Here is an 18,749-nt window from a genome sequence, read left to right on the forward strand (position 1 = left end):
TCAATAATACCTATGGAGCAACTAATATAACATGAATGCTTTAACTCTGTGTATCTATGCCTTAAAATGTTTGAGATTCTAAGTTAACCTCAAGTCTGCACTATTACACTTCAATTATTATGTTTTGCTGTTTAATTTTCATCTGTACCTTATACTAAGTTAGGTTTTCATTGTTTCAAATAGAGCTTCTTTCAGATACAATTTGCTTTATACAGGGAGGTTAGATGCTGAACAGTAACAGTAGGAATATCACTGATCACAGTTCATTGTTTCTACAGGACATGAATATTTTCCACACTGAGCACTCAGCACTGTGGGTGGGCATACCCAGTTTGTTTGTTTCCCTGTTCTATGCATCACAGGCACATCTCTGGGGAGCCTGCAGGAAACCACTCACTCACCTGCTGCTGTTACCTCTGCCTTTTCCATTGGCTAGTGAAAGCTGTTAGTAAGTGCTTATGGAGGAAGCAAATCCCCATACTACAGTGCTGACCATAATACATAATACATAATACAGTTAGGAGGTTTTCCACTATGCACCTACAAAGTTTAATACTGTGTAAACCCTCAAAATCCCAAATGAAATCTCAGGCAGATCTCAATTAGTTGTAGACACAAAGATGCTGTTATCTTGTACACTACTGTCTTTTAAAAAAGTTCTGCAGCCCAGATCATAAACCTTTTCAGACATGTCCAGATCAAACTAATGTACTATCTCTATTCAACACTGCAGTACTTCAAACACTTCTATGCATTCACTGGCAGTGATAAATTTCTAATGTCCAGAACAGGATGCTACAGCAAAAAAAGCTTGTTTTTTGAAGACATTTATTATACTACCAATTCATTTAACTGGAAATTTTTTCCATGCAGAGGACATTTTTCTGTATCTTAAAATACAGAATGTGTGTTTGGACTGTAAATTGTACATTATTCCATTCCACAGTTTAGAAACTGAAGAGATATGAACATAAGCATCTTTATTAAAACATTTAACAAAAAAGTCCACGTTCTCAGAATGCATGATTTATCAGTGGGCCTCACTGTCAAAATGTATAAAGAAGACCATATATAAAGTATAAAGGAGACATATGTTTAAAATAAAAATAAAAATAAAATCGCATACATACCTTGTACACTGAAAAATTCCGTAACAATGTATGGCTTTATTTCATAACAAAAATCAGGAAATTTACTGGATAGGTGAATTATTAGACCCTTGCTAGTGGGCTTCGTAAGACTTCTTTGCAGAGCACATACCAAATAGGTGCCTCATAGTGCAAGTACTTCCTTCTATTCTTTCCTTAAAAAATACTCTTTCCTTTCCCACTTTTCTGCTTTATTCATTTTATTGAAAGTGAAACGAATGTGTTTCTAAAATTAGATACTTACAGTGAAAATACCCATTAGCTGAGTGTAAAAAAGTCCACTTATTCCAATTAATATTATTAGACCCATGAAGGCAGATATTCTTAGGAGAGCAAGTTCATGTCTAAATACAAAAACATCCTAGAACAAAACAGAAAGAAGAGAGAGACTTCAGCACTTTTGAATTAATTTAAGTCTTTCAACCAACTGGAAATACTAGATTAGACCTGTTCCTGAAGACTTATAGCTAAAGGCACATATGGGATTTTTGAGGTGCACTGTAAAGCACTCATATATTTATGTGCTAAATCAGTAATCTTTTATTTATACATGTGAACAGATGAGGTTTTTTGCCAGACTGTTAAAAAACCTCATTTGGCTATATAAGTTTTGGGAGTAGATTAAGCGCAAATGGGTTACTCCTCAATCTTCCACCTCAAACTGTGCCAGACTGCTACACACAAGCTCCAAAACTTAAGGAAATCATTCTGTTGAACAGTCTGATTTGTAAGACTCCTGTATCTCAATTCACAGCCACAGCAAATTTCGTTTTAACATCACCTCTTCTGTAATAAATATAACATTCCTAGCTTGACTCTTGAAGATGATACCAACAGAATCAAAGTAACTGTATTAGACTGGTATCACTGTAATGCTATGTATTACCCAAAATAAACTTATCTTAATATTTTAAATGTTCGCCTTAAGTGGATTATTATAACTTTGAATATGGGTGCCCAACCAAGTTGTCTCAGGGTACAGGAGGAATAAATTTACTGTATCAGCTGCTCTGGAAAGCCTGCCTTCACCCAGCAGAAAATATGAAAAAGCTAAGAGAGTTTTGTAGAACTTTTTCAAAGGATAAAACACCTTATTTTTATCCCGGGAAAACATCTGCACATGGCAGTTACTGCACATGTACTGCAAGTTCACACCCCATCTTACCCTTTGATAATGAGTTAACACACCTACTCTCTTATAAATAGTTTTGATTATGTTCTCAAGGCTGTTGTTTGAATGTACACATATGCTTTTCCAGTTAGAAAAGCCACTTCACAGCAGGAAACTATTAAAACCTTTCAGGAAAACTTTCAATTACAACCAGAAGATTAACATGAAATGAATTTAGGGAAAAAAAAGAAAAAAGGAAAATAAAAAGTAAAAAAAAAATCCAGGGTTTTTGATCTTTCTTTCTTTACATTCGACCTGTAGAACTAGAGAAAAAGGAATTCTTAGGTTCAGGAATACTGGGTTTTAATTAAACAGAGATTAGTTAAAGCAAATTATATTTAGTAAAAGAGTCTGATTTTAGAATTAAATTATTTCCATGAAGATTCAAACTATAAACCCTGGAAAAAAAGTTTACACTGGCTACTGAAGCTGGGAAGAAAATCAGTATTTAATGAACAAGCAGAAAACACTAGTCAACCAGCTAAAACAAAAAGCAAACCCAATCAGTCTTTTCTCAACTGGTAACAGCTCTTGTTAGCATTGGCCTTTCTTGCTGCTGTAGAAAATATATGCTTAATTTCCTTTTTAAAAAAAAAACAAAACACAACACTTCTTACTCACTTTACAAGTTAATTCAAAGATAAATCAACTCAAAATAAAAGCATCCATACTAGTGGGTTTGTTTGTTTTTTTTTTTTCCCCTTTCCAATCAGTCCACCAAAGATTCAAAGAAAAGCAAAGTAAGACACAAGTTCTACTAGCTGTAAAATACTTTCTCTTCACAGGTATGTTGTTTTATTTTATCAGAAACTTTTTGCTGTATTCAAACTCAACCTGACAGAACACAGTGAAATCTGAGAGAAGAGCTGCCAACAGTGAACTCACATTATTCTGGATCTAATATCACACTCATCCATTAGAAAAAAGTTCATCACACAGCACTTAGCATCTCCCCAACATTCTAATGAGACATGTTCCTTCTCTCAGACAACATCTTCAGCAGGAAAGAGGGACATGCTCCAACACATGACAACTGAAAATCCTAGAATAAAGAAGGCAGGCTGCATTTTGCATCTGGCTCTTCTACCTCATAGTTAAGCTACAAGTACAGAAAAAGAAAGACCCTTCATACTGAAATGAACATCAAAGAATGCTACCCTGTCTCCTTTTCCTTTTTTTCATTTCTCTTTTCCTTTCCCTGATGGATTACTTGGGAGAAGAGGTGACACCACTAGTGTTTTTTCCAGTCATTACTCAACACAAAGGGAACCAAAGTCTCGGAGGCAATGATGATCTGGAAATCAATACTGAGCCCTCACCAAGCAATCTGTACAGAAAGAACAGCATTTTTCTATAGAAAACGAAGTATCTGCAGGAATAGTCTTTTGGTAATCAAGACCTTAATAACAGAGCTACTTTCACTATTCTGCATTGAAGTAGAAACATGTGACTCTATGAAAACAGAAAAAAAAAGACCATTTAAAAATTCATTCAGTCATAATAATGATAATGATGATAACAGAATCATAGAATAGTTTAAGTTGGAAGGGACCTTAAAGACAACCTAGTTCCAACACCCCTGCATGGGCAGGGACACCTCCCACTACACCAGGCTGTTGAAAACCCCATCCATTCTGGCCTTGAACACTTACAGGGATGGGGCATCCACAACTTCCCTGGGCAAGCCATTCCACTGTCTCACTACCCTCACAGGAAAGAATCTCTTCCTAATGTCTAACCTAAATCTGTCGTCTTACAAGTACAAGACCATTGCCCCTTGTCCTATCACTACATGCCCTTGTAAGAAGTCCTTCTCCAGCTTTCCTGTAGGCACCCTTCAGGTACTGGAAGGTTGCTGTGAAGTCTCCCAGGAGCCTTCTCTTCTCCAGGCTGAACAAGCCCAACTGTCTCAGTCTGTGCTCCAGCCCTGTGATCATCTTCATGGGACTCACTCCAAGAGCTCCATGTCCTTCCTGCGCTGGGGTCTCCAGAACGGGACACAGTACTGCAGCTGGGGTCTCAATAGAGAGGAGTAGAGGGAGAGAATCACCTCTCTTGACCTGCTGGCCACATTTCTTTTGATGTAGCCCAGGATATGGTTGGCTTTCTGGGCTGCAAGCACGTATTGCCAGCTCATGTTGAGCTTGTCATCAATCAACATGCCCAAGTCCTTTTCCTCAGAACTGCTCTCAATTCATCCTCTGCCCAACCTATATTTGTGTCTGGCATTGCCCCAACCCATGTTCAGGATTTTGCACTTGGCCTTACTAAACTTCATCAAATTACCATGGGTCTGCCCCTCAGGCCTGTCAAGGTCCCTCTGGATGGTCTCCCATCCCTCCAGCATGTCGACCTCACCACACAGTTCAGTGTTGTCAGCCAATGCTGAGGGTGCACTCAATGCCACTGTTCATGTCTCTGACAAAGAAAATAAACAGCACCAGTCCCAGTACTAACACTGCATCCTTGGCATAGACTGTCTCAGGAAAAGATACTTCTGTGACCCAAAAGGGTACTGCTGGGCCTTTGGTATAGCAGCTGTAGAGACTGAGGACGCTGAACAGCTACATACTTTGCCTGGCCTTCCAGATGACTCTTCTCTGATGGGGTTGCTGAAGGTTGAAGATCAACAGGTGCCAATTGCCACTTCAACAGTGCACAGACGACAATATCACACCAACAGAGACTCTGTGATCCCCATTCATAAGCTGATCGGGCAATTAGAGAGCCAGGGAGTGATCAGCAGGACTCACCCTTCAACAGTCCAATCTGGCCAGTGCAAAAGCCTGATTGCAAGTGGAGGCTAACAGTGGACAAATACTTAGTAGAAGTCCAGGTAGGTGATGTCAGTTGCTCTTCCCTTCTTCATACACTTAGGATGTTGCTGCTTTACATAAAAGTTCAACCCAGTTTGTTTTTATTATTCCTTCTCAGAACCAACAAAAACATTTTTCCCAACTAAGAAACCAAATCTATGTATAATAAATGACCTCACAAGACTAGTCCATAATTAATCAATCCCTCTTTTAATGTGTTTTGAACAGATCCTCTTGTTCAAACACCATTTAGGACTCACCAATCTCAAGATGAGTACTGAGACAGCCTGCCCCCCAACCTCCAAAATCACACTGTCTGTGCTAAGAGAAATAACTACTTAGACTACTACATAGACTGAGCCACAAAGCATAAGCACACTCAGGTTAACATCACCAATGCATGAATTCTCCCTCATGGCACAATGGAGTTTTGTCCCATAGCAACTTTTTTTCCCCACATTGGACCAGGCTCGTTTATGTGGCCTTGGCACAGATGTTTAACTACAGATTTAACAATGTGAGAGCTGCCCTTTAGGCAACCCCTGTTTACATTCATTTTTGCCAGCTTCACTGCCTAACTGCTCTGTGAGAACTTCAGTTCACAAAGGTTGCTGCCATTGTATTCCTATTCAGCATTTCCTATGCAGCTCAGATGTGCCCTCCCCTTGTATGTTGCTTATTCCAAAGGTTCTTAAGTTCTCTTTAGCCACTATTTCTATGCATCCAAACTCCAAGGATAGCTGGGTACTTATAAAAATGGATGGAAGAGACAAAGGGGAAAAACAATCTTCATAAATTTTCATTAAGACTAACTTACTCATTCTCAATTCTTTTCTGAAACACAACATACACAGAAATTAATATATTAACAAAATACGTTAAGATACTCCACCTTTCTCTTGGGGAAGGGATACCTTATGTAACACATGCTAACCTGTATGTCTGTTCTCAGTTGCAAAGGCCTGGGATGTCTGTCCTAGCATGGTGATGAAGTTAGTCTATCAACATGGCTATCATAAAACAACAAAAAAAACCCCACGGCTGTCAGACTCAAAAAGCAAATGAAAAAAATAGACTGCAGGTTTTGCAGGAGTAAAGAGGGATGAGAGGCACAAGGGAGAAAATTCACTCAAGTTTAAAAAAAAGTAATTCACAGAACTTGAGCTGCATTTTAATCAGCCCTTTTGTAAATATATTTATTATTAACAACTGAAGTTTATGTAAAGCACTTTTTGATTCAGGACAATTTCATGTCTACTATATGAGTAATTTTTAAGTCTAATTCATGACTGATTTGATTTAAAGAAAAAATGGAATAGCACTCTGATTACAAATGCAACTGTCTACACCGAGTTCAATCCAAAGTGGTAATTGTGGAATAATTTCAGACCAGAACAGACTTTAACAAATGGCCTTACTATCTTTGCAGAATAATGACACCATCAATTTATTAACTTTTAACAAAATTTTATCTTCCTAGTCTTTTCTATCTTTTCTCTACAAACCATGTGTTCACTTTCTAAGCTTCATTCAGTACTCACACTGTCCCTATAATTATACAGGACAAGAGCATGATTATGTTGGATTTGCAGAACACTGAGAAGGAAATTTCAATTTTTTAAATTATTATTTTTTTAAAACTCATATTCTGTAGGTTATTTCATGACCATAAGACAAAAGACTCCCTTTAGATTCTCCTTACAAATGGACTTTGGATTATACATATTTCAAATGTTTTAATTAATATTATATTATTATATTTTTAAATTAATATTTAGCCCAGCCAAAGTGCCTCTGCACCAATGCACACACCATGGGCAATAAACCGGAGAAGCTGGAGGCCACTGTGCAGCAAGAGAATTATAACATAGTTGCCATCACAGAAGCCTGGAGGGATGACTCACACAACAGGAGTTTCAAAAGGGACAGGTGAGGAAGAAGAGGTGGTGGGGTGGCCCTCTACATCAGAGAGACATATGAATGCCTAAAAATTGATGAGTGATTATAGGGTTGAGTCCCCATGGATAAGAATCAAGGGAAAGGCCAACAAGGGTGATATAGAGGTTGGAGTCTGCTACAGACCACCTAACCAGGATGAGGAGGTGGATAAAATACTCTTAAGCAGTTGGGAGACTTTTCACAATTGCTACCCCTTGTCCTAATGGCAGACTTCAACTTTCCAGATGTCTGCTGGAAATACAACCAAGCAGAGAGAGAACAGTCCTGGAGGTTCCTGGAGTGCATGGAATATAACTACCTAACACAGCTGGTAAGGGAGCCAACCAGGGAACGTGCCCTCCTGGACTTGCTGCTCAAGAACAGAGAAGCATTTATGGGGGAAGTAACAGTTGTAGGAAGTCTAGGGCACAGTGACCATGAACCTACAGAGTTTTCAATTCTTGGAGAAGTAAGGAGAGGGGTCAGTAAAACTGCCACCTTGGACTTCCAGAGGGTAGACTTTGATCTGTTCAGGAGACTGATTGACACAGTCCCTCAGGAGACTGCCATGAAGGGTAAAGGAGTCCAGGAAGGCTGGACATACTTCAAGAAGGAAGTCTTAGAGGCCCAGGAGCAGGCTGTCCCCCTGTGCCCAAAGATGAGCCTCCAGGGAAGAAGACCAGTATGGCTGAATAGCAAAATTTGGCTAGAGCTCAGGAAAAAAAGAAGAGTTTATGCCTGTGGAACAGAGGACAGGCCTCTCATGAGGAATACAGAGATGTAATCAGGCAATGCAGGGAGAAAATTAGAAGGGCCAAAGCCCAACTTGAACTCAACTTGGCTATTGCTGTCTAAGACAACAAAAAAATCTTTCAATAAATACATTAATAACAAAAGGAGGAGTAGGGAGAATCTCCATTCCTTGTTGGATGCAGGGGGAAACACAGTGACAAAGGATGAGGCCGAGGTGCTAAATGCCCTCTTTGCCTCAGTCTTCAGCCATAGAACAGGCTGTTCCTTAGACACCTAGTCCCCTGAGCTGGAAAACAGGGAGGTGGTGCAGAATGAGACCTTCACAAAATGGTCGATGACCTGCTACACCCCCTAAACACCCCTAAGTCTGTGGGGCCAGATGGGTTGCACCCAAGAGGACTGAAGGAGTTGGTGGATGCACTCACCAAGCCTCTTTCCATCATTTACCAGCAGTCCTGGCTAACTGGGGAGGTCCCAGTGGGCTGGAGGGTAGCAAATGTGATACCCATCCACAAGAAAGGCTAAAAGGAGGATCCAGGGAACTACAGACATGTCAGTCTGACCTTGGAGCCAGGGAAGGTCATGGAGCAGATCATCTTGAGTGCCCTTACACACCATATACAAAACAACCAGGTGATCAGGTCCAGTCAGCATGGGTTTATGAAAGGAAGGTCTTGCTTGATGAACCTCATCTCTTTCTATGACAAGGTGACTCACTTGGTTGATGAGGGAAAGGCTGGGGATGTTGTCTACCTTTGACACTGGTTCCCACAGCATTCTGATGACAAAAACTAGCTGCTCATGGCTTGACAGGCACATGCTCTGCTGGGTAAAACACCATCTGGATGGCTGGGTTGAGAGTGGTGCTGAATGGAGTTAAATCCAGCTGGCAGCTGGCCACAAGTGGGGTTCCTCAGGGCTCAGTGTTGGCACCACTTCTTCTTAACATCTTTATCAATGTTCTTGATGAGGAGACAGAATGCACCCTTGGTAAGTCTGCAGACAACACCAAGTTGGGAGGGAATGTTGATCTGCCCGAAGTTAGGGATGCTCTACACAGAGTTTTGGACAGACTAGATTGATGGGCTATGGTCAATTGTATAAGATTCAACAAAGCCAAGTACCAGGTCCTGCACTTGGGCCACAACAACCCCAGGCAACGCTACAGGCTTGGGGAAGAGCGGCAGGAAAGCTGCCTAGCAGAAAGTGACCTGGGGGTTCTGATTGATCAGCAGTGTGGCCAGGTGGCCAAGAAGGTTGATGGCATCCTGGCTTGTATTAGAAATAATGTAGCAAGCAGGACCAGGGAGGTGATAGTCCCTCTGTACTCAGCATTGGTGAAGCCACACCTTGAATACTGTGTCCAGTTTTGGGCACCTCAATACATGAAAGGCCTCAAGGTACTGGAGCGTGTTCAAAGAAGGGCAATGAAGCTGGTGAAGGGCCTTGAGAACAAGTCTTATAAGGAGCAGCTGAGGGAGCTGGGGCTGTTTAGTCTGAAGGAAAGGAGGCTGAGGGGAGGCCTCATCACCTTCCACAGCTACCTGAAAGGACATTGTAAAGAGGTAGGCACTGGTCTCTTCTCACAAGTAACTGGTGAAAGAACAAAAGAAAATGGCCTCAAGCTGCACCAGGGGAAGTTTAGACTAGACATAAGGAAGAACTTTTTCACTGAAAGGGCTGTCAGACATTGGAACACGCTGCCCAGGGAAGTGGCGGAGTCACCATCCCTGGAGGTGTTTAAAAGTTGTCTAGATGTGGTGCTTGGGTATATGACTTAGTGCTGGACTTGGTAGAGTTGGGTTAATGGTTGGACTAGATGATCTTGAAGATCTTTTCCAACCTAAGTTATTCTGTAGTTCTGTAATACTAATTACTACATAATTTTGAAATAAATATTTCTCACTAAGTTTAATGAATATTTCTCAACACTTTTTATCTGGAACTGGGAAAGCTGAATCTCAGACAGAGCAGGTCTCCTCAATGCTTCCCTCAATGCCTCTACCAGTAGAGCTCAGAACACTAAAAATTACGTGAAGAAACAGCATTTTCATATTATGCAGTGGATAATTGCAGAACCAGGACAAAAAATAAAACTCATTTTCTCTGGTTTAGTTTTATTTTTTGTATGTCAGTGTTTCTGCTGTGACATTCTTTCTAGCAACAATTCTAGCAAACAGGATGTATCACAGAAACTTCTTTCACAAGAAGATAAAAAGCTTTCTATGAATCAGGTAAAATATACTGCCAAAGCATTTATTTTCTTCTGCTTTACCACTTGTGTATAGAATCTGTGCCAGCACAGTCCTGTAGAGAGTAACTACATAGACATGAGAAGATTAATATTTATTCTTCTCATCTCACTATCCACAATATTGAATGCTTCCTAAAAGATACAGACTTCCTGACCTTGTTTTTTTTAATAAGGATGCGAAATTAAGAATGTTCCAGTCTGAGCCTCTGAAAATCACCAAAGCTAACAAAGTAACTCATATGCTGTTTCACTCAAAATATATTTTTTTCTTCTGCTAGGATCTCTTATAACCATAATCTCTCATAATCAATTTCATAAAAATTTCCTTCCTTTCTAGCAGTTATTGCATGCCTCCTGCTGGACAAACACATGCAATAACCACAACCCATCTTTTTGACAGTGTATCAATTACAGGAGCCAAGATTACTATAAAGCTATTTTCAGGTGTAAGACCAGAAACTGAAAGATTGTATCTATATTGCAGTGACTTCCCCAATAGCTTCTATCTTACCATGCTTAATTAAAAGTGTTTGGGTTCTTTCTTACATAATCCTTCAAAAATATGAACACAATTTTTCATTCAGAAGGAAATAGTAATATGCATACCGTGATCTGATTTTCATAATGCATTAATAAATACTGTGATACAATTATTCACAACTGCATTAAAATAACTTTAAATTCTTCTGCTTCTGCATTATGCATTATTTTATATCCAAAGAATGAAAACTAAGATGAAGGCATACCGCCAAAAAATTCACAAGTATTTTTAACGAGCAGGAATTAAGCTAGTTCCAGATGGCTTTTTAGAAAAAAAACTATCATTATCATTATTTAGCTTGTGCTAAACAGTAGCCTCTGTCAATTCAGACAGCTCTTGGTTGACCAATTCCATGAAAAGTAGACGGTACTGTGGTCTCTGAAATGCTGTCGTACTTCAGCTTTAGTTGATATACAAAGACTAAAGAATCTTACAGGATGCTTGCCTAGAACCTAAGTAATAGTAAACAAATCTTCCCATTGGTCCTGTTAATTTTATGTCAAAATTACGTAATTCTGACAAATTATTCTGTGTCACAACGGGAAAAAAACCCACACATCTAGAACAAAATAAAATTAAACAGAATAGGGTACTTCTTTTTTCCATGACTATGTGTAAATTTAGGCAGTCAAATATGGGAACCCGATCCACTCTACAGGCAACTACTATAAACTGATTTTAAATAATTATTGTCTATGTATTCTGCCTCCTAACCTGTCACATCTTCTAAAGGCTAGATATGAAAAGTGTGTCTCTCTCCCAAAGACTTGAAAATAACCATCAAGTTAAAACATTAAGAACAAAGTTTTATAGGTATCCATTTTTTGAACTGTTATTAATAACTATTTGTTATTACTTTTTTAGAGGTTGTAAAGTGTCTGAAGTAAACATGATTTCCTTTCTCCTCTCTTCCACAGACCACCTGCAAGCCAAAGCTTGGTTCTCCTTCCTGCTTTCAAAAAGCAAGGCTAACAAACAAAACTTGGGTTTGTTATCTACACATTGTTTAAGTACTTAATTTAAGATAGAATATTCAGGGCACTGTCACAACAAAAACAAAATAATACTATTAAAGAAGCACCACCAATTTAATACAAAGATTTTATCTTTGGAAAATAAGACTCCTTCTGGAAGCACTGCAATACCCAATCCAAGAGTCAGATCATTATCACTGAGAGGCTTTGTTGCTTGAACCAGCAAACCCCACGCACAAGAAGCCTTCAGAACACAGAAAGTACAATTTTACTCTGTCCAGAAAGGTAGCAGGTTTACTTAGTTTATATATTAAAAAAAAACTTTACAAAGCTACTGAAACTAGAAGCAAAGGCATTTACAGTGTTACCTTTAAAAAATATTACCTTTCCAAAAACCCAAAATGTACAGTATCTGAGAAATTTTACTCAGACAACAGATTTCTTCACTAAGACAGAAAGGCTGCAATTTGACACCCCTTTTAACTTGCATGTAGCTACAACAAATCAAAATAGCTCACTCAATTCTCACCAGGTGAGATGAGCATGAATATTAAAAATCCATCTGCATCAAATTAGAAACAAAGTGAAAAACATGAGTACTCCATTTTAAGAGACAAGTTTTACAGGTCTGTCTCAGTTTACAGGGTAGAATCTACTGAACAATGCTCCAAGCAGAGAGCACATTCTTATCTTTTTTTGTATTTCTACAGTCCCTTATTTCCAATTTAAATGGAAATATTTAGATAGATGAAAAAATTAAATAATTAAATTCCTTTACAATAGAAGCTATTTTAAAAGAGATTTAAAAAAATCCTCAACTTGGGACATTGCCTATGATAAAAAAGTTGGTAAATACGAACTCAAATATAAGAACTTTTCAGCTCTGGCTGATCCAAGGAGTACAGTCTTCCCACATTTTTAGCTCTCCTTTGACACATCATCTTCCTATACACTTTCCTGGAACAACACATCCACTGCAAACTGATACGGGAGGAAACAGAGAGCTTGGACGGCTATGCTCCATTCTTTTCCAGAAGTAGAATTCTCCAGGAAGTGCAGTATTTCTATTTTATACTGTTGTTCAACAAAATGGAGAATGGGACCTTCCTTATCCATAATCAAAGGCCAGTCTCCAACAGCCTTCAAAGATGGATGTGACATCACTAGTAAGGAGTATTCTGAGGTGTCACATCAACTGGTTTGAGCCAGGATTAAGCCAATTTTCTTTTCACTGACTTTTTCTTCCTTCAGTAAGCTTTCTTTTAGCTAGCAACTGTGTGTTCTGCTAGGCTGATAAGACAGTGGAATGTTTTTCTAACTACTGAGGCTTCAAGGTTACACCTTCACTCTGCCGGCTCAGACACTATGGGGAGATCTCTGACCCCCCCCGTGGGAGGCTGAATTAGACAGACAGCAAAATTGGCCAAAGATATTCCATTCCATATATCTACGTAAGCTCAGAGGAAGGACAGAGATCTTAGAAGACAGCTTCCTCCTTCTTCTCGCCGCTCTCTTCCGTCCATGGCCGGCGTCCGGGGAGGACTCTGCTCATCCATCACCGCCGACCCTTAGGCACGAGCTCTCCTGACCCTCATAACTCTCCGCTTTCTCCAGCAGCGGCTCCGGGATTTCTCGGGACTCTTGCCATTTCAGGGGAGTGCTGTGGGAGTTGCTGGGGGTGGGGGGAGGCGAGAGGCTTTTGCCCATATCTGAATATATCTGTATATAATTGTATGTATTTTCTTGTGTGATTCATTAGTGTTTTAATTAAAGCTGTGTAGTTTAGTTTTCAATCCAGCCAAGTCTCTCTCCTTTTCTCTCTCTCCTTCCCTGACTGGGTGGGGGGGGAGGGGATCGAGAGCATTGTTGTCGGACCTGAATCAGCGGAATAAAAAAATCTGCAGCACTTCAATACTTAGAAAGAATCTCAAAAATATTTAGAGTACACTTCTGGGATGGTCTTCGTCTCTTCACTAAGGACATCTGGAATGCACCTAATTTTGAACAAGTTTTAAACTCGTTTTCTAGGTTTTTCTCTTTAGTGTGCTTGTATTTGTTATAGTCCAGTACAAATACAAAGCTTGTTTCAGATTTTGGGTAGAATTTTTAATACTATTTTAAGAGCAAGATCTCATAATATTTTCTTCAAAAGAAAGAGTACCAAGCTTTGCTGCTCTAAGGCTTCCAAGCATTCAGCAGCTTTCAAGAAAAGCTCTTGAATATTCTAAACTTAATGGCTAATAGACATAAATGAGCACTAGGGACTTCACAGCTACAATTCCATAATGGAAGGAATCCTGTAATTTTTTACTCTGTTTCAATTCGTAAGTCCGTCTTCTCTGTAACTGTGTTCAACTGCATTTTGCTGATTACAAGATGTGAAAATATGGTAATAGCAGAGTTGAAGTACAACAATCCAAAATTCATTCTCCCTGAACCAACATGATCTTTTCAAAGCCACAAAAAATATTGCTTCCAAACTAACATATATTTTTCTCCTTTCAGAGTGATCGTATGTTTTTTCTAATTTTTCTGGTGATACAAACACTTTTAAACAGGGACTTAAAATATATATACTACGCATAAATCTACTTTGGAGAAAGTAAAACAATATTTGAATACACCTAAAGTAGTCACCTTGCTTCTCAGTATTCACTAATCACTTCTAAAGGAACTCAACTGGTTCCTTCTCTCCTAGATTTCTAAGAAAACAATTGTGTTTTTAACACATAGAAATAATATACTTTTCTAGAATGGTATTTTGTTAGTTAGCCTAAATTAATTTGCTCCCTTGACAACATCTACATGAATTCTCTTCACATCAACAAATGAACCAGGTGGTGTAATTAGATACCAAAATAAATTGCATTGCAGTACCAGCAATTTATTCATGATGTAGAGAAAACAGATTCTTACCCAGTTTTCTTTTTTCAGAGGCAAAAAATAGTAGTAATGGCAGAAATCAAGTATCAGTGTATAGGAACTAAGGATCTGAGTGTAGAAACATAGCTGTAAAAACAGCCAATGATTGTCTTCACCAACACAATTATTAATCCTGCAAAGAAACAAAATGTACATATAAAGACAGAACTAAAAATACTTTAACACTGTAGTTATGACATTGTGAATAATAGAAGTTATGATTATTTACAGAGCAAATACAAGAACCACCAAGTAATCACTCCATTCTTAGTCAAAGTGATGGTCTGTATAAAAGAGATGACAGTTCCTTTAAGGAGTGATTTCCTTACACTGCCACTTAAATTGTAGGTTGCATTACTGAGATGACTGCTTCAAGCAGGAGACATATTTCTCTGTATATTCACACAACAGAGATATTTCAGTGTAAGGATGTTGAGACACAGGCACAGGTTGCCCAGGGAAGATGTGGATGCCCCAGCCTGGAAGTGTTCAAGGCCAGTCTGAATGGGAGCTGGTCTAGTGGAGGATGTCCCTGCCTATGCAGGGGATTTGGAACTAGATGATCTTTACAGTCCAGTCCAACTCAAACCATTCTGTGATTCTATGATTCTGCTCTTAGAATTTTAAGTAATATTCAAGTAACAAAACTATTTGTTAAGTCTACAATATTTCTCAGTAATATGTGTATCTTCTGCTGCTCAACACATTTCACTTGTTGTGAACTATGCAGAGTCCAAAAACTGGAAATAAAAATGAATGGTTTGAAACAAATGTGACTACAGGGTATCTCAATGACCTGTAAGCATGCCTTAGGAAGGAACCTAAGATACAGAAGACAGAATCAGAATCTCTATTCAGAAACTCCTGCATACTCTAAAATAAAGGAGTAAAGGAACTACAAGCATTCTAGAATAAGTACCAGATTAAAAACCTTTGAAACTGAGGTCCAGTCTGCTTCACATAAATGATATTGATGCAAGAAATATGGTAGGTGTGAAATTTCATTAAAGCTTCGGCACAGATATCAGCACCAAGCTAAGTCATAATCACTAAAGTGCTCTACTGGCACCATTCCTGGAGTAACAATTAACAAAAAGGGTAGTTTGAAAAATCACTAAATCAACACATGAGGATCCTGATGTCAAATCTTTCTTCTGCAGCTCATCAGTGTTGTCTTGCTGGAAAGAATACCTCACAACTACTAGCAAATGTTTGTTTTCATTTTAAGTTACAATCAATCAGTTTGAAGAGAGATTTTAGCAAGATTAGTTCATTTTGACTGAAATTAGTTACAGAACACTAAAATAAGCAGTTTCACTACAAAATCAGAGAGGCTATGACAAGTGGGGCATGGTATAAGCCAGTAATATTTTCTACTCAGTGCAGCCATTCGGTAAACTAAAAACCAAAAAAACATTATCTGCTTATACTATTATAAATAGCATCCCCTCTTATGTTGAAACTATTTTATTTCAATTCAAGAAACATAAATATTGTTTAATTTCCTACATAAAATACTTTTCCAGCATCAAAAACTAAGCTGCAACAAATGAAAATAAATCCACAATGATCAGCTTTAGGAATAAAAATTCCAATCCTCTAAACAAAATATGTGAATTTTCCAAAATTGTATGGCATATAACAATTTGACATTGATAAAGTGTTACACTGCAACAGTTCTTACTGTCAGTTTTACTTGTAGATACAAGAAACTCTCAAAGCTGTTCTTTCCCTGCTTTAAAAGCCTAAATGATTAAGCATTACTGGGAAAGAAGTATGACAGATGCGCAACAGTCAAGACCATGAGCTTTGAATGACTGAGTACAACAACAGTAGGTTGTTAGAATAAATGTTCTGGTCTTACCATGGACAGTGGTGATCCATCCTCCTCACGCAATGTCCACAACGACTGCAATGGTGTGAACGCTTTGGTCTCATCATATTGCATTTGTTACATAATTCCCAATATTCTCGTTCTAGGTGAAAATGTAAAGATACCTTAGAGAGATTTAAACTCGGTACAGCACACTCATGCTAGATTTGTATGCTACTGATTTAAAGAGAAAAAAGTTTCTATTATGATTTGAGAAGGGTAAGCAGCATACAAAAAACCTTTCCCACTGTCACCTTAATTAAACCAGAAGAAATTGCTGCCAATCTGCCCACTTTTCTCCTCCAAAATCCTCTCTCCACCTACATATTTCTAGGGAGTAATTAGTACAGAGAAAAAGCTCACTCAAACAAGGAAGACGATAATTCAATTATTTTCTTACATGTCTACTGTGAAAAAACATATCTGCTACAAAGAACTGCAGTACTATCTCCTGAGGAAATACTGCTATCTGCATTTCTCAAAGCTAGCTAACTAAAATTAAAAAAAAAATTAAAAATGAACACTTCAGTAGCATGTTCCGTATCAAAGCACAGGTGGATCTGCATCTCCCGTAACATCCAATTTTACATGTAAGGCAACCAAGGAAAAGACAGAGGACAGGCTTGTATTCAAAAACATACACTATTCTGGATACTCAGTGTGAGATTCTTTAAGGTGACCTCCAGACATACTAAGTACTTGGAACTGCCATGAGCTACTGAAAGAGAGTAGATTTAGATCAGATATTAGGAAGACTTTCTTTACTGTGAGGGTGGTGAGACACTGTCATATGTTGCTCAGGGAAGATGTGGATGCCCCCTCCCTGCAAGTGTTCAAGGCCAGGTTATATGGGGCTTTAAGCAACCTGGTCTAGTGGGAGGTGTCCCTGCCCATGCAGGGGGGTTGGAACTAGATGATCTTTAAGGTCCCCTCAGCCCCAAACCTCTCTATGATTCTACTGTTTCTCAGCTCACTTATTATTTATCTGAAATTGCACCACCCAAATTAAAGGAAGCTTTAAAAAAAGAGAATTCAGATTATATATTTGGAAAGTTAATCTTCACATGGGAAATAAATCACACCAACACTGTAACAGTCCAATTCACAAAAACATTTATTTTCTGTCTTTAAGGAAAACAGCTGCATAACTGAGAATCTCAAATACTTTGACAGGTTGTTTCTAACTAAATAAAACCTTTCTGATGCAAAGAAATTTCTTAAATCCTAGGGGGGGGAAATAAGCCTAGCTTTTACAGTAGAGTATTCTGAAATTCTGTATGGTAAAGCATTATCTCTATGCAAACAAAATAAGTTACATTTAGCACTTCTGAGCCACCTGCAGACAGCTCTAATCTTGTCTTTCTTGCAGCAAAACAACATTTGGACACTGTAAGTAAAAAAGCCCAGTATCCAAGATCATTAAACTAGTAGAAATGCCAGATGGAAACTGACATGTACAATCTGTTCCAATAAATCCAGTGTCACAAAGGTGTCACTCCCTAACAAGGCAGCTACCAGCAGTTCTAAAACACCCCAACTTAATTTTTAACTACAATTTATACCATGAAAAATGTATCTTCCTGTCAACCTAGAGAACACCAGAGAACTGAAATGCTACTTTAGAAAGTACAAAAATTGTGATTTAACACACACCAAAATAATAATGTCATTGTCACAGTCAAGCCTAAGTGTTCCATCCTCAGAAGTACCTATGAAGTACCACTGTGTTATGAGACAAATGCATCATGAAGAAGCTGGAGAACTATTCAACAGGACTCCTCAAAGAGAAATACACAGTTGCACAAAAAGGGAATTTGTAGCAGTCCTGGTATTTTGCAGGTAAATCAACATTCATTCATATATGTAATTATCTGTAACTGTACTGAATGTCTCCATTCTCCAGCTTGCGTTGCATACTGTTCATTCTGCAGCTTAATGCAAATCTGAGCCATCATTTGTCTTACTGGATCACAGGCTCAGTTACCAGGTGCAGAAAGAACAGATATGAGATGTTCTGCAATCAGTGTTTCACATCTGAATCCTCAGTAGATATATCCCTTCCTACTATCTGCTGCCTACTTTGTGCACATCATAACATCAGTGCTGAAGCTACACAGACCATGTTTCCAAACACATTATCCTACATTCTCACTAACATCAGGAAGAGACAGCAAAATGTCACTCCTAGTATTCACCAAGTTCCAAGACAAGACAGAAATATTCATCTCTCACTGCATTTGATGCATTTTCTACATTGAAAAAGTATTTTCTGTTGCTGTGACAAAGATCATACTGTTTAATAGCCCTACTTCACTCTAAACTGCTATGTAAAAGCATTAGACAAGGACCTTAATAGCAT

The 18,749-nt window shown here is 38.5% G+C and overlaps 1 protein-coding gene across 4 annotated transcripts in view; it reads right to left on the reverse strand.

Moving 5' to 3' along the window:
* Nucleotides 1-18,749, reverse strand: part of ZDHHC21 (zinc finger DHHC-type palmitoyltransferase 21) — a 46,115-nt gene that overhangs the window by 19,017 nt on the left and 8,349 nt on the right. For 3 of the 4 annotated variants that reach the window (XM_051643089.1, XM_051643088.1, XM_051643090.1), the window contains 3 exons: nt 16,382-16,493; nt 14,512-14,650; nt 1,393-1,509 (listed from right to left, as the gene is read on the reverse strand). In XM_051643089.1, the coding sequence (XP_051499049.1) occupies nt 1,393-1,509; nt 14,512-14,650; nt 16,382-16,493 (368 nt within the window). The remainder of the gene's footprint in view (nt 1-1,392; nt 1,510-14,511; nt 14,651-16,381; nt 16,494-18,749) is intronic. The other variant, XM_051643091.1, reaches the window with a different exon arrangement.

The sequence above is a fragment of the Apus apus genome, chromosome Z (assembly GCF_020740795.1).
Source record: "Apus apus isolate bApuApu2 chromosome Z, bApuApu2.pri.cur, whole genome shotgun sequence".
NCBI lineage: Eukaryota > Metazoa > Chordata > Aves > Apodiformes > Apodidae > Apus > Apus apus.